Below are 17,405 nucleotides of genomic sequence, written 5' to 3'. Positions count from 1 at the left end.
CCTGGTCCCTGTAGTTGCTAACCTGTGCCTACCTTTAAACTGAAACTCTAGACTATGAAAAATTAAGTAAACCTGGAACCCAAAGCACTGGGTAGCTCTGGGTTTGCCTCAATTTTATCTCCAATTCGCCATCTTTCAAGGGCATCGGGAAGCCTGGGCATCAGAGAGTACCAGTCAGTGCAAACATCAGTTGTAGTGTGGGTTTAATTTTGGTGCTTGGGGCTGACCCCAGACCTTCCACTGAATTATTCCCCCAGCCTTCAGCTCAGTTTTTAAGAACACTGCCCACAGTGCAGCTCTTCTGTGCTTTAGATGCGCTAAAATCAAGGTGTGGGGAAACCAGATAAAGCAGAAGACAAAGCCAGTGGGTCTGCAAAGAATGCAGAGGCACATGGCCCACCTCTAAGCCGCTGTGCTCCACAGCAAGGGTGCGACTTACACGCTGCTGTCTGTGAGGGACAGGGTGTCGGCATCACTGGACAGGCTCTGCTGCTCGCTGTCATTGGCGCTGGTGGCTGGGGCCAGGGCGTAACCGGAACTGATATAGTAAGGGTTGGCTGGCTCCCGCCAGGGTCCACACCTGTGAACAAGGAAGGCATGTGAGTGTCAACCTGGCAACATCCTTTGGTTTTAATCCATATTTTTGGAACAATATGGATTACCTTAATGCAGAAATTTAAAATGCAAGGACTTCAGAAAAAGCAGAAAGGGCTTGTCTCCTCTATTTCTCTTTCAAGTCCCTTATAACCCCATCCTTCCCATTAGGGTGGCATCTTTCCGTATCTTTCTGCTTCAGGAAGATGTTTATATATATATATTTATATACACACACACATACATACAGATTATCATTTGAGTTTGGTTTTTATGCATTTAACTGGAAACGGTTCTGTCTTTTGCTGAAAGAACATGCTTAGAGATGATCCATCATCCTCAGTACTGGCTACCAAGTAACCCTGGTGCCTTGGCTAATGCTCAGGCATCTCAGAGCAGTGGTGGTGGTTCCAGTCAGGGATGCCAGGAATCTGGCCAGGCCCTCGGCCTCTAGCACCTGTGCTACATGAGACATGGCCACTCTTGCCCTTGGGCACACATGTGAGATCTGCCACATGGCTCCCCAGCCAAGAGCAGCAGTGTTACTCGCTCCCTAGGGGCATTCCCTTCTGCTTGTTCCCACACAACTGGCCAAAAGGTAAGACTTTGTTATAGAATTAGGTATCACACCCAGGGAGTGCTCTACCAACAAGCTATGACCCTAGCCCTTTATACTATATTTGTCCCTTATCTTGTGGGTAGCTTATGAATTTCCTTTCGTCGTCGTTTTTTTGAGACAAGGTTTTACTATATAATTCAGCTTGCCTTGAGCTCACTATGTAGCCCAGGCTGGCCTCAGACTCTTTGTGATCCTCCTGCCTCAGCCTCCCCAAGTGATGGGATTACAGGTGTGTGCCACCACACTCAGCTAAGTTTCCTAACATTTACAGAAAGCTTAAAATATTCTTACTATTAATCTCTGGCTATATACATAAAAAGTAACTTCTCCCTAACATACATCCCTATAAATACATCCTTCTCCCTATACATCCATCCTTCCTTCCTTCCTTTCTTTTTTTGCAGTACTGGAGATGGAAGCCCTCTATCACTGTCATTCTAACTTTATGTTGATTTTGTTCACATAAGTTTTCATGTCTATGAAATCAGATTTCCTTTTATAGCTTTTTTGTATTGTATATGAATAGGCTTTCCTTATTCTAAGTTACAAATAGATTCTTCTAGCTTTTCTTTACGTGCGAAACTTTTTTTTAAAAAAATTCTTTTGAGACAAAGTCTCACCATGTAGTACAGACTGGCCTCAAACTTTCAGAGACCCTCCTGCCTCAGCCTCCTGAGTGCTAGGATTACAGGTGTGTGCCACCACATCTAGCTATAATCAATAACTCTAAATGCAATTTTTTTTGCATGTGTGGTATTGGGGATAGAACCCAGGGCCTCATGCATGCTAGGTAAGCACTCTACCACTGAGCTACATCCTCCGCCCTTTTTAATTTTATTTTGAGATACAGTCTCACTAAGTTGTGCAGGATGACTTGAAACTTGTGATTTTCCTATCTAGGCCCCCCCAGTAGGTGAGATTACAGGTGTGAGCTTCTGCACCTGGTCTCAAGGTCACTTTAAGTCACATCTTGGCCTCCCTCACACACATGAATCTACCTGCAGACTCTACCTGTTCTGCTGCCTGGACTGACGCTCTAGCTGCCTCCTGTTCAGACCAGCTCTCTTTCTAAATATGGCCCTGAATAACAATATTTGTTGTACCTCTACAAGTTGGTGAAATAGAAACAACAAGCTGTTCAGTAGGAGCTGGTGCAATGGGCCCCTTGTGGATACCCATGTTCCTAATACACAGAACTTTCTGGAAAGGCCCCATTCCACCAACTCAAAAAGGCTCTACAATAAGACAGGCACCAGGTATCTTCACATTGTGAGCCCTTGTCACCTAGGACATGTGGGCTGTGAGCTGGGCCGGGCTGTGAGCTGGGCCAGGGAGTGGGCTGGAAGAGAGGCACTGATATGTGTCCTTAAGAGCATGGTCTAGGCTGGGGCCTCTTACACCCTGCAGGGCCAACATCTGAAACTGCAGACACCAGAATGGGATCTCCGTAAGATCACAACATTCCTGTTCCATCAGTGGAAGAACAGTGGAAGATTGCAGCAGTGGGACACTGAGGCCACCTTGTAACCCAGCTCCTGAGGTAGGCACACAGCTCCCCTGTCACCACAGTGGGAAATATGCTCAGCAAGCGTAAGTCCAAGCTAGCACCACCTGGCAAGTCTCTCTGACCCACCTGCTGTAGCTTGAGGTCACTTGCATTAGCCACCAATGTGTCTGGGAAAGATAGGAAGGACACAGTAGCCTCAGGCCTGGGGAGCGCATCACCAGCCAAGAGGCTGCCAGTCACTGACTGACTGACTGGTTTCTCTGGAAACCAGATGTGACAGAATGAGGCCACCCTGCAACCATACATTTTCTTTTAACCATCATGAAACAGTTTCAAATGACAATGTTATTTCTTCTGTACTTAAAATTATAACCACAGATCTCAGGTTAAGTGCTAAACTATATTTAAGTTTGGCTGTTACTATTAAAAATATTAGAATTTAGAAGCCAGGCATGGTGGCACACACCTGTAATCCCAGCACTCGGGAGGCTGAGGCAGGAGGATCCCTGTGAGTTCAAGGCCAGGCTGAGCTACAAATTGAGTTCAAGGCCAGCCTGCACTACATAGTAAAACCCTGTCTCAAAAAGACAAAAACAAACAAAAATATTAAATTTTAGTTGAGAGTAGTGGTACATTCCTATAATCCTCACTACTCAGGAGCCTAAAGGAGGAAGATCACAGGTTTGAGGCCAATCTGGATAATTTAGCAAAATTTTGTCTTAAAACAAACATTGAAAAGCCAGGCATGGTGGCACACGCCTGTAATCCCAGCACTCGGGAGGCTGAGGCAGGAGGATCATCGCAAGTTCAAGACCAACCTGGGCTACAAAGTGAGCTCAAGGCCAGCCAGAACTGCATATGAAAAAGGCCTGAAAGCTGGGCACAGTGGCACATACCCATAATTCCACTCTGAGTGGCTAAGGCAGGAGGATTGCAGTTCAAGCCCAGCCTGGGCGATTTAACAACTAGTGAGCCCTGTCTCAAAATAAAAAATAAAAGATGTCTGGGAATGCAGGTCAGCGTGAAGGGCTGGGTTCAATTCCCTGTACTGAAAAAAATAAAAATAAAAATATTTAAAATTTTAAAAATACAAACAAAAAATTTTAGAAAGTACAAATAAAAAGCATGGTGGTGCATGTCTGTGGTCCCAGCACTTGGGAGGCTGAGGCTGGAGAATTGTTGGGAGTTTGAAACCAGCCTGGGCTACAAAGTGAGCTCAAGGCCAGCCTGAACTGTACAGCAAGACCCTGTCTCAAAAAGACAAAAAATAATAATAAAATTAAATTTAAAAGGGCTAGAGATGTAGCTCAGTGGTAGAATACTTGCCTAGTATTTATGAGACACTCAGTTTAATCTGCAGTAACAAAAAGAAACTTTTGTAACTTTCCATAAACTCTCTTTTAGTCAACACACATACAAAAAAAAAAAAAAAAAAAAAAAAATCCAAGTGAGAAAGCCCCATCAGACTTTGTTTTTTTCTTTTTGAGACAGGGTCTCGCTATGCAGTTCAGGCTGGCCTTAAGCTCACTTTGTAGCCCAGGCTGGCCTGGAACTTGCAAGGATCCATCCTCCTGTCTCGGCCTCCCAAGTACTGGGATTACATGCGTGCGCCACCACACCTGGCCGCCCCATCAGACTTTGAACATGGAAAATAAAGAATAGACCTGCACAATGCACGGGGAATTTAAATATTTAAATAAAGGAAAGACCTTAGTAGGGAGAATTTACTTAATAAAATACATTATAAAAAGGGGGTAAGCCCCCATTAAAGTGCACATGGCACATGGAGCCCCATGACCTTGGGGCTCCAGGCTGTCCATACCCCCAGCCAGCCGACCCTAGGCCCGACCCTGCCTCCCTCACCAAAGCACAGTCCAGGCCACACGTGCCCTTCACATGCAGGGGAGTCCACCCATAAAGCAACCAGCAGGAAGTACAGGCTTTCAGTTTTCCACACAATCCAAAGTCAAGTGAATCCCACTTGGTACATGAGCTACAAGGTCAAAAGAGGAGAGACAGACAGAAGGAAAACTCAGACAAGAGAGAAGCATCAGGGGGCTACCAGCTACCCCTTTACCATCTACAAAGCCTGGGCAGCAGTGCTTGCTCTAGGGAAAGTGGCCACCAAGGTACCCAACACCTTTAGCCTCTGAGGACAGATGCACAACCTAGTGTAGGGGTAGCGTGCTAGCCACTGTCATGGAAGGGAGGATGTCCAGAAACTATAGGATGCTCCCAAGACAGCTGGCAGCTAGCCTCTATGAGAGCATGCATGTTCAGCATGGTGCCGCCACACATCCGCCCATCCGCGTGTGTGTGCTCTCACAGAGATGCAGTCAACAAATGTACCTTATTCAAGTCCTTTTCCAACTTCTCTGCAACCTCTTCAAGGTTTTCAAAATAAAAACCCAGGAGAGGACCAGATATAGCTCATGGCACAGCATCTGCCTGGCGAGTGTGAGGTCATGAGTTTGATTCCCGTACAAAAAAAAAAAAAAAAAAGAAAAAGAAAAACCCAGTAGAGTCCACACAAATGCCCATCTTCAGCAAAAGTGCAAGAGCAATTCAACATAGAAAAGACGACCTTTTAAACAACTGATGCTGGGACAACAGGACATTTCCCGGGTGAAAATAAAGGAGACCTCAGCCTAAGACTCATACTTCACACAAATACCTCACAGTGGATAGCCTCTGTGGTCAGTGGGCTTTTCAGAGCCCACCTCCTGCCCAGTGCTGGCCCATCCCCACTTTGAAGGGCTCAGCACTGTGCTCCCTTCCTAACTCCAAAACACTGCAGCTGGGCTGAGTGTGGGGGTTGCCATTGCATAAAGGCCAGCACGGATCACATGCTGCCCGGGGCTGCTCAGTGCCTGCTGCTTGCTCAGCAAGTCCACCACCACGAAGGGACCAGGGTCCTGGGCTGACCCATCCATCCCCTATACTCAGGAGAATCTCAACTACACAGCCACCCAACTTACGCCCTAACTCTGCCAGACATGGCATGGGCTTGGCCACCACTGAGGCAGACAGCACCTCAGGCCACAGATCCAAAGACAACACCATAGCTCAGAGTCCACTCACCCAAGGGAAACAAGCTGTCCCCTCTGAAAGCCTATGTGACCTCAGCACTGGATGTGACATGAGAGGCACAGAGTGGTGACCCTGTCCTCAGGATACCTGGAAAATGTCCATGGGCTCACATGGGCAGCAGCAGCAGGGCTACCTTTGTTGAATCTCAAGACAGGGTAGCATCCTGTTCTGGGCGCTCTCACTGGGCACACACAGGCACAGTCTCAGGCACAGGAATCACCTGGCACCTGGGCCATGGTGAGAGTCGCTCTGGCCCTATCTGGTCACCCTGGAACACACACTACCCATTCCATGGTGCTTTTGAGTCACCTCCACATGTGAAACCAGCTCTGCCTGGTCGAAGTGCACCTTGCTTCCTCCCGGCTGGATGCCACTGCGGATGTAAGTACCCTCAGGGTTCCCCCATGCCTTTCTACCACCTGTCAATGAAAATAAACACTTCCCCTAAAAATATTGGGTAAATTCATTCACTTGCTGTCAGCAGATTGCAAGGCTGATGCACAGACCTCATCCAATAATTTTAAACTAAACCACTGCAAAGGGACAAATGCCATAAAGCAACTGCTAAATGGTAAGACAACACCCAGAATGCAAAAGAGATGAATAAAGTTTAAACTGAAAAATTACAAAAAGTTACACAGTTGCACTATCATGGTATCATTTTAAAAATTTAGTTCTAAACCAAAACAAACAAACAAAAAACAAAATTTGGGGCTGGGTATTTAGCTCAGCGGTACAGTACCTGCCTGGCAAGCGCAAGGTCGTGAGTTTGATTCCCAGTACCGGAAAAAAAACAAAAAAATAAAAAATAAAAAAATTTAGTTCTGGGCATGGTGGTACATGCTCGTAATCCCAGCACTTGGGAGGCTGAGTGAGGCAGGAGGATCATGGAAAGTTTGAGGCCACCCTGAGGTACACAGTGAGTTCCAGACCAGCCTGAACTACATACAGAGACCCTGCTTTTAAAATAAAATTATCAACAGGTCACAAACCCTCCACCACATTCCTTAACAGACACACCCTGGGGCTGCAGGCGCACAGCAGCGGCGGAGTACTTGGGTAGCACATGCAAGGCTGGGATCCTGCCCCAGTCCCTCAAAACAAACAGAAACAAACCAACCTGTAAATTTGAGACTTCAGATCTTTCTCATTAAATGTCTAAAGAGAATATTAGTAAATACCCTCAAGAATATATAAATATAGACAAACTATATTAGGGCAAAAGACCAAACAAACCGATTGTCGGCATATTGGGAGGGGTAGTACTACCCAAATGGGTGGGTTGAGGAGGCCAGAGAGAAAGCTGGGCATTAGGAGTCACAAGAGAGCAGGTTTTCTGGGTCTGACTGCCCACCCTGGTATCTCCCTCCTGTTACACCAGGTCCCTGTCCTTAGAGAGCAGGGGGAGGGTTCCAGGCAACTTAGGCCTGGAACGTGGCCAGCCCACTGCTGTCCTTGCCTTCCTCCTCACGGCAGAAGAGCAGTCAAAGACCTCTGCACAGCCCAAAAAATATACTGACAGTTCCATTCAAGCAGCACAGGTCAGTGTATCACTTTAGAGGGGGACAGGTGGGGATCTGGGATTGATCCCAGGGCCCCTTGCACATGCTAGGTAAATACTCTACCACTAAGCTACATAGCAAGCTCAGTATGTCACTCCTGACTGGAAATGCTCACAGCCTTTTTTTTTTTTTTTTTTTTTTTTTTCTTTTTTGGGGATTTTGAAACAAGGTTTCCCTATGCAGTTCAGGCTGGTCTTGAACTCACTTTGTACCTCAGGCTGGCATAGAACTGACAGCGATTCTCCTGCCTCAGCCTCCCAAGTGCAGAGATTACAGGTGTGAGCCACCACACCCGGCATCACAGCCATTTTGAGATGGAAACGGCCCTTTTCTCTTAAATACTCTGAAAGGGGCCAGAACTAACAGTAAAACTCAGCCCGAAAGCTTGCCCATGGGTACAGGATGAAGGGCCTGGGAGGAGATGATGACAGGGTAATTCCAAATTCTTCGCCAGGCGTGATGGCGCATGTCTACAATCCCAGCACTCAGGAGGCTAAGGCAGGAACACCACCCAGTGAGTTCAAGGCCAGCATTAACGACATAAAGAGCAAACAAAAAACACATTCTAGGCTGCCATAGAAGGCAACACAGACCCAGCAGCAGGGCACTCAGTGCACTCAAAGCAGTGTGCACTGAAGGCAGAACACTTGGCACTTCTCGAGAGGCCCAGCTTGGAGGCAAGAGGCATAGGGAACGTCTGAAGAGGTTTGGTGCATCCTCAAAGAGGCACCTTGAAGCAATAAGCCTGCTGCTGGAGCATGGGGACCTCAATTGGGGGCTGTTCTGGCTTTGCAGTTTTGGTATGGCAGGGATGACTCCCCTAAGAAGCAAAGATCCCTCCAACTCTCTGCCAATTGGGCCTGAGCTCTGTAGCAGGCACAACCTGTCAGACTGACCCTGACAAAGTGTGCAGGAGCCAGCAGTTGGCGTGTGTGCTCAGTCTCAGGGCATGTGGGTGCTAGCCCCTGCTCCTCGCCCTGGTGTTCAGAGGCAATTCCTGTATGAGGCAGGTGGGACACACTGCCTGTGTGAGTGACAGTCAGGGCTGGAGGGAAGACTGCCCTACAGACTGCGTCCCTAGACATTTTGTTCTTAGACTGGATGAATTCTGCACAGAGAATTGCTGGCTCCATGAGATACCCTTCAGCTCTGTGGACTCAGCAGTAAGGACAGGACACCTTGGTTAGCAGGACCCAGAGCCAGCATTGAGGCAGCAGCATGTAAGGGTCTCGTCACAAAAGAGGGCAGGTGGGCTGGGGCACTGGCCAAGCTAACCACCTGCACGCTGTGCCATCTTTGGCCCCTTCCCTGAGATCACCTCATCTGTCGGATCAGCTCCTGCTGAGCCCAGACCCATACCTGATCTTAGAGAGACCAACCTCAGCCATGCTCCTACCTCCAAGTAAAGGTGTCTAGGGAGGGGACTCTGGGACCAGAGCGCAGGAATGATCACCCAGCAGAAGATGCTACCACTACTCGCTTCCTGGAGGAAAAATTGAGGGGGTGGCTCAGGGTGTTAAGTGTCTCCTGCACAAGAGAGTGGGTGCCTGATTGCATCTCCACTGGGGACACAGGAGACCACGTAGGGTGGAATGACAAGCTTCAGGACACAGACCCAGCCAACGGGGAGGCACACAGCACCTGCCCAGGACCACCTGCATTCACAAGCAGCTTCCCTTGTGTGTAGATTTTCCGCCACACATCAGGGAAGCTCATTGATCATGTTATGAGTCAGCATCAAGTGCAAGAACATGTGCCTCGGGGTTCTAGGGGCACAGGGTGGGAGCTACCTTCTGTTCGTCAACATTTCTGTCTGACCTTGCTGGGCCCTCCTGTCAAGGAGGGTGATGGCGGAAGGCACATGTGGCAGAGGGCTGGGAAGCTGCTCAGGGAAGTACTCAGCTGATGGTCACCAGGAAGGCTGCTGGAACACAAGACCAGGGTCCTGAGGAGCACCTTCCAGACTGACTTGCCAATGGTCCCCTGCCAGGCTCAACAGGGATAAGCTCAACAACAAGACTGACCAAACAGCAATCTGATGTGGTAAGGTGCCTCCAGACATGATCACAATGTCATGAATTACATGAGCTCATAACTCAAAGCACTGACCTGACAGCTTTTTTTTTCTTTCTCCTGGTTCTGGTGATTGAATCCAGGGCCTCTGCACTGAGCTACATCCTCACTCCTTTTTAAAATTTTTATTTTGCGGCATGATTTCACTAAGTTACTAGGTTGCCTGGGTTTGATTTTGTGATCCTCTTGCCTCAGCTTCCCATGGTGCTAGAATTACAGGCATGCACCACTACACACTCAACTCTTGACAGCTACTTTGATGACACACTACTATACCAACACAGGGAAGGGACATTCTGAACAAGCTCCTGACTCTCGGACAGTCCTATGGCAGTGCCAGTCTGCGCCTTACCACTGGACAGCATAGCCATCACACAAGAGGTATGTGCCACAGGACACTAAGCACAGCCCCTTCCCAATCCAGCACCACAGAGCTCCTGTAGACCTTAGTCCTCGCTAGGACTTACTATAGGAGACTCTGCCTATGTAAGGACACAGCTGTGCTCTAGCCTAGCCTTTGGGTAAGCAGATATCACTACACCTCAGGTCCTGCAGCCCAGCTCCCCAGATGGATGAAGTCAATAAAAATGCTGCTAAAACCAGAGTTACTGAGCCCAAATGATGAACAAAGAATGACATGGACAGTACAGCATGATGGTACTGACTCTCAGTCACCCATGGAAAACAGTGCAGTGCCAATAGTCCTGAAGTGTTTCTACTTCCAGGAGACCACAGTCATGACGAAGACATGGCACGTCCTTCACCTCATGTTACCTTGGGCCCTGGGGTCCACCTGTCCAGTCTTCTCCAGCCCTGTTACTGTCTTGCTGTCTTCACTAGCAATTAGCTCACGTGTTCTAGAACTCTATAAACATGAAGTCATGCGGCAGGGCTGGGGATTTAGCTCAGCGGCAAAGCGCCTGCCTGGCAAGCGCAAGGTCTTTGAGTTCAATTCCTGGTACCAGAAGAAAAGACAAAAGACAAACAAAAAACAAAAAACAAAAAACACCAAAACACGAAGTCATGCAGAAAGCTGGACCTCTTTTGTGGCTCCTTGCAGCTGACTCAGGACTGGCTTGACTCCCTGGTACTGTATATGCTCAGCAGCCCCTTTGGCTGAGTGTAGGATATGGCTGATATTCCATACAAAGTTCACAGGTGGTGGCCATCTGGGGACTTCACATCCTACAGTAGTAGTTTACACCCAGTGTGTAGTCACAGTCCTTCACAGCTGGCAGTCTACCCTGACACCAATAGCCAAGCAAAGACCAGTATACCTCACTGCCCTCTCACTTCACCACAACAGGACTGTAGATCTAGATACTGGACAAATCCAGGCCAAGGGCTCCCAGACTAGAGTTCTTTTCCACCACCTTTAAGGGGCCCATAAGTGAGCTAGAAGGTGTCACCTAAAGCCAAAGATACATGCCTGAGTTACATGCATTCGATCTGTGGGCTGCCAATCCCAGATCTGAGACAAGGAGAGACCAGTTTCCAAACAAGAAAACCCTCCTTCCAGTGGCAGGGGCCTTCGCACACTACTAGTAAGTTTCTCCTGAAGACAAAGGTGCCAGAAGGGTTAGGGAAAATGTTTCCTCATTCCAAATTAGCATTTGAATGCAAAATACACCCACAGATATGATCTGTTGGGTGGGGTAAAACTGGTGGTGCACACCTGCAATCCCAGTACTCAAGAGGATCACAGAAACTTCAGAGGCAGCTGGGCTACTTAGTTCAAGGTCAGCCTGAACTATATAGGCAAGATCCCGTCTCAAAAAAACCAAAACAAGAAAACAAATCTGCTTCTGTTTTTTTAGCACCCTGGACTGACATTCATGTACAATTACTGTTACTTATATAATCAGTAAGTTATTTCTGCAACTAAGTTCAAAATATATATGCTCAAAAACATGATAAGGTCTGGGGATACAGCTCAGCGGCACAGCATCTGCCTGGCAAATGGAACATCCTGAATTCGATTCCCAGTACAAAAAAAAAAACAAACATGATCAAAATCAGGCCAACAAAGCCATCCTTGGTGGCACACTCCTATAATCGCAGCACTCTGGGAGGGTGATGCAGGACGACCACAAATGTGAGACCAGCCTGGGGAATTTAGCAACTCAGCAAGATTTGTCAGGGAGGGGAGGGGAGGGGAGGGGAGGGAAGAGCCAAGCCAAACCAACCAAGCCAAGCCAAGCCAAGCCAAGCCTGGAAGCCCTGGTTGGGTTCAATCCCCCAGTACCATCAAGAAATCAATCAGGCCAATATCAGCTACAAAAATCCCTATCTTACTTCCTCTTTGAAAAATCAAGAACTTGGCCCAGCTGGGTGTGGTGGCACATGCCTGTAATCCTAGGACTCGGGGCTGAGGCAGGAGGATCGATGCGAGTTCAAGACCAGCCTGGACTACAAAATGAGCTCAGGGCCAGCCTAAAGAACTGCACAGGGAGATCCTGCCTCAAACAAACAAACAAAAAAAGAATCTGACCCATACCCAGAGATGGACCACAGGCACCAGTACCCCTACCCCACACTCACCATAAGGACACTCAGACCCCTCAGGGCAGGCACAGGCGACATCACAGGCTGCACAGCCTGCCTGCCACACTGTGGGGTTGCTCACAGCCATTCTGATGGGGCATGGAACAGGCAGATTGGCATTCTGGTCATACCCTCCATGGGATAAGAGGATGCAAAAGGCCAAGAAAATGAGTCACAGAGCAGCAATGGTAGGAGCTGCTCCTACCATAGGCACAGGAGTCACCTGTGCCTAGATCAGTCACATAGCTTCACTCCCCTGCAGGTGTTTATTCCTGTGATATCTGTGGTAGTAACATCCACCCATTCTGAATTGCACAACATATCAAAGGCTCTTCATGATCAAAATCAAACAGTGGAACAAGCTGTGTGCTTTGAAGACTGCACGTATAGTCTGCAGGTACAGTCCTCATACTGGGTGTGGGGAGTGGCACCCTGGGGCCATTCACCCTTGTCTCTGACCCTGGCCAAACTTCCAGTCACCATGACTTAGTAGCTACAGTCCTTGGACAAGTCACCACTTCCTCATTTGCACGGTGGAAATAACACTGGTCATTGCATTATAAGACTTTTGAGCATTTTTGTGAACAGCACCCAGTGCTTGGGTAAGAGTCCAAGATACAATGCAGAAAATCTTCAAAACACAGAGTAGTAACCATGCCATTCCTGGCCCAGTGTCCTGCACATTGTTCAGCAGGAAGATGGGGTCATATAAGCTATAGGCCACCATAGGTAAACTGATACAACTGCTTCACCAAATGCAGGTCCTAATGTCAGAAGAACAGATTGGGAGAGCCAAAGCATTAGTGCAGCAGAGAAGTACAGGAGTGGCAGGTGCTACAAACAGCCACTGCAGAAGCAGTGGGCAGGGGAGGGCCATCCCAGGCATCACACTTTTTCTCCTCAGTTCCTACACATTTACATGCCACTCAAACTAGTAACTTATTTTTTTCTTTTTCTTTCTTTTCTTTTTTGAAACAGGGTCTTATTATGTAGGTCAGGCTCACCTTAAACTTACTATGTTGTCCAGGCTGGCCTCGAACTCATGCTGATCTTCCTGCCTCAGCCTCCCAAAGTACTGGGATTAAAGGTGTGTGCCACTATGCCGGGCCTTGACTGCTTTTATCTACAGTCTTTTTCTTCAGCACAGAAATGTTCTATTCCTGAACTATTTCAACACAACTATACACAGCACCACAAAATTTCACATTCCAAAGTGAATGGAATTTCCAAGAATCATGGGGCAAGTCTGTCAGCTCATGAAGGGCCCCAAACAAAACACCAATGAGACCTGGACATAGTGGCATACACCTGTAATCCCAGCACTTGGGAGGCTGAGGCAAGAGGATCACCATGAGTTCAGCAGCCTGGGATACATAGTGATTTCAAGTCCAGGCTGAACTATATAGTGAGACTGTTTTCTTCATAAATGATGAGCTCCTAGAGAAGAATATAAACTGAATACACAAGGGCATCAAATCTTGCAAGCCTTACAGTATTTCCAAACAGCTACAGTCAGTTCAACTCAGTATAATTTAACAAGAGCAGATTTGCAAGACACTATCTTAAGCCATGGGATACAAACTAAAACAGACACAGTCCCTATTCAAAATGCTGACTGACTGATTGATTGATTGATTTTTATTTTTGATACCTGGAATCAAACTGAGGACCTCATACTTGCCAGGCAGGTGCTGCACCGCTGAGCTATATCCCCCACAGGGCTGAGTTACTTAAAGCTAAATTTGAAGATCATTTCAAATGTGCTTCTACCACCTACAACCACCAAAAGTCATAGTCACCAATGAGTTAAGGGTGCTGATGATCCCCACACTGCTGAGCTTGAAGGTTCATCAGCGGCCCTGTCCTTAATTGTTAGCAGTGTGCAACACTTACTCCATCTTTGTTGAGACACTTTCTCCCCATACCTTCTACCCTGAGATGATACCTGCAGGGTCCCTCCTGCCTCCCCAGCAGATCTCAGCATCCTTGCTGGCCCTTCCCATCTCCCAAATCCAGCAGTGAACCACAGGCAATTTTTTCTTTTGTTGTCTGTATTCATTGCTTGGAACTATCAGGGCTCATAGCTTTAAATGCCATCACCTAACTGATGACTTGAGACACCCTCAGAAAGAGCACACTACTCCAAGTTTGGCCACTACATTCCCTTTGAGCCCTCTGCTCCATTCCTGTTAACTCTCTTGCTTTTGCACTTTTCCCTCTGCATGGAATCACCCTCCTTGCTGTACCTTCCTTCCATGGTTCACTCACTCACCTTCTGGTTTTTGCTTAAATGCCATGAGATCCTCCAAGATCAGTCTTAGTAAACCTGCAGCCTCCCCTGGCTCTCCCTGACTTGCCTTCCCTACCTGTACCTTTCCACAGTACTCACCAGACACTGCATTCACTATCTTTCCACCTTGTATCTTTGCATCAGCTGCACAACCACAAGGGCTTCTGTCCTCTCTGATCGAGGATGAGTCTTTAGTGCCTGAGAGGACTCGGTACACAACACATTCAATGCACAGGCGAATGTGCAAATAACTCTTCAACCAGCAGCTGTGCAGGAGCACAGTACAACCTTTTCCTGTATGTGCAAACTTAGCTTTCCTAGGGCCCACATCCATTTTCCCATCTTCCTTCATTCCCCAAAACACTGTGCTTATATCACAACCCACTGTCAGGAAAGAGACTAGCTTTCCTCTCTAAGATGAACAGAGGTTCTCAACAAGGCCCAGTTAGAAAACAGAATTTTGTATTCATTGAAGGCATTCTAAAGTGAACCTCCATGAAAAAGAACCCTCAGCTACGCAGCTACTTCCAGCTACTTCCAGTGCAGAATCACATTGCTCCTCTCCAGCATGCTGTGCTCCACATGTCCTTTTCCTCCACTCAATTCTGTGCTGCTGGAAACAGGCACTGTCTAGGCAGCACTGCAGTTGGGACAGATACCAGGGCCTGTCCTTGTCCATGCCCCTCCAGGTCTTACAACTCCACCCTCAGGGCACAGGAGATAGACAACCCTCTGAGAAAAGTATACACAAAGCTCCTAGTTTAGGGAAAGCAGGCAGAGAGGAGGCAGGGTAGGAATCAGGATAAGAACAGAGATGAGGTCTACATCTATATATTGACCCACTACATCCCAGAGTTCCAATGACAAGTGCCACAGAATGAGACATAAGCATCCTCTTCAAGGGAAAGAAAATCATCCCAGCTGGGCATGGTGGCACACACCTGTAATCCCAGCACTTGAGAGGCTGAGGCAGAAGGGTCACCGTGAGTTTGAGGCCAGCCAGCACTACATGGTGAGACCCTAAATCAAAAAAAGACTCTAAATCAAAAAAAGAAAAAGAAAGAAAATCATACCAAAAGACAAACTGTAGTACTGACATCCAAGATGCCCAAGTGAAATGGCAGCCTGAATGCTCCAAGTAAGCCAAACAAAAAAGCCCTTTCAGTCAAGCATGGCAGTGCCTACCTATAATCCCAGCTACTACGGAGGCTAAAGCAGAAGGATCCCAAGTTTGAGGCTACCAGGCCAACTTAGGAGACTCCATCTCAAAATCAAATTTTAAAAGGGCTAAGGACACCTTAAAAGGGCAGCTCGGTGGTAAGAGTCCTTGTCTATCCGTACAAGGCCCTCGGTTACATCCCTACAATCACAAATGAAAAAAATCTCTTCTGGACAAAGCCTTCACATGGTATCTTCATGCTTAAGTAAGAGGGGACAGTCAAGGACCATCACTGGTAAAACCTCACACCAGGAAGGCAGAAAACAAAACAGATCCTTAGGAAAGAAACTCTGGAAACAAACACTGCACTATGCAAAAAGCAACACAAAACATCAATTGATAAAATCATAATTAATATGTCCAGGAAGACTTTAAAATATTAGTCTACAAATGAAAAAACTATTTTAGAGTATATATTCAAAAATAAGGACAAGAGCCGAGTGTGGTGGTGCACTCCTATAATACCAGCACTTGGGAGGCTGAGACAGGAAGATCGCTTCGAGTTCAAGGCCAGCCTGGGCTACAAAGTGAGTTCAAGGCCTGCCTGAACTACATAGTGAGACGCTGTCTCAAAAAGACCAAAAAAAAAAGCAGAGTGGGTGGGAACAAGAAAACAATATGATAGATCTGAAAACACAACTAAAACAAAGGGAAAATATGAGAAGAATTTAAATTTTAAAGTATCACTTCAAGCCAGGCATGGTGGCGCACACCTGTAATCTCAGCACTCAGGAGGCTGAGGCAGGAGGATCACTGTGAGTTTCAGGTCAGCCTGGGTTACAAAGTGAGTCCAAAGCCAGCCTGAATTACAATGCAAGATCCTGTCTCAAAAAGCAAAAAAAAAAAAAAAAAGAAGACATTATAAAAGAAAAAGCATTAAAACAACCTGAAATCTCAGCGCTCAGAAAGCTGAGGCAGGGGGATCGAGTGAGTTCAAGGCCAGCCTGGGCTACACAGTGAGACTCTATCTCAAAAAACAAACAAACAAATAAAAACCCCAGAGCAAAATATAGCATTATGAAACAAAACTGCTAACAAAGAATACATCCAAAAACATCCTGAGATCCCAAGACAGGGAAGAAGCCACAGCCACAGGTCATGAGCAGAATGAGTCACACCTGCCCAGCACACTCAACGGTGGAGATGCAACACCTCAAGCTTGAGGGAAATGTCACCAAACCAAGTCTAGCCCCAGCCAGGTTCCCCTCAAGCACATCTGACTTAAGCCTGTGACAGCAACACCACAGTACCCCAGTAACACAGCACCCACCACCACAGCAGCCCAGTAACACAGCACCCAGTACCATGGAGCACCTGAAAAGTAACCACTGGAATGCGTAAGGCTTTAGGAGACCTGTCTCCCAGGGGAAAATACTTTACCTGACAGGTTTTACAATTTAGAGAGAGAAATATACTCACAAGTACTTGATAGATTTTTGGGCTTTTTTTGGTTTTCTGGTGCTGGGTATCGAACTCAGGACCTTGTGCTTGCCAGGCAGGCACTGTGCCACTGAGCTACATCCCTGGCCCTACAAGTACTTTATCGAACTGATAAGAGTATATAGGAAAATTTATGTCAGTCAAATGAAAAAGATGCAGCAATTATTAACTTAAAAACTAGGGGCCTGAGATATAGCTCAGCAGCACAGCACCTGCCTGACAAGCATGAGGTCCTGAGTTCGATTCCAGGTACTACCCCTGCCCCCCAAAAATACACACACAAACAGCCAGGTGTGGCGGCACAGGCCTGTAACCCCAGCACTCCAGGAGGCTGAGGCAGGAAGATCAGTGAGAGTTTGAGGCCAGCCCAGGCTACAAAGTGAGTTCAAGATTACCCTGAACTGTCTAGGGAAATCCTGTCTCTCAAAAAGAACAACTCAGCTGGGCGTAGTGGCACATGCCTGTAA

General features: G+C 47.2%; 1 protein-coding gene across 2 annotated transcripts in view; it reads right to left on the bottom strand.

Moving 5' to 3' along the window:
* Positions 1-17,405, bottom strand: part of Axin1 (axin 1) — a 52,574-nt gene that overhangs the window by 21,172 nt on the left and 13,997 nt on the right. For both annotated transcript variants that reach the window (XM_005391658.1, XM_013517744.1), the window contains exon 3: positions 440-580. In XM_005391658.1, coding sequence (XP_005391715.1) covers positions 440-580 — 141 coding nt within the window. The remainder of the gene's footprint in view (positions 1-439; positions 581-17,405) is intronic.

The sequence above is a fragment of the Chinchilla lanigera genome, unplaced genomic scaffold, assembly GCF_000276665.1.
Source record: "Chinchilla lanigera isolate Chin_1 unplaced genomic scaffold, ChiLan1.0 scaffold00041, whole genome shotgun sequence".
In the NCBI taxonomy this organism is placed as follows: Eukaryota; Metazoa; Chordata; class Mammalia; order Rodentia; family Chinchillidae; genus Chinchilla; species Chinchilla lanigera.
Note: the sequence above shows the minus strand (reverse complement) of the source record. Positions and strands in the feature narration are given on the sequence as shown.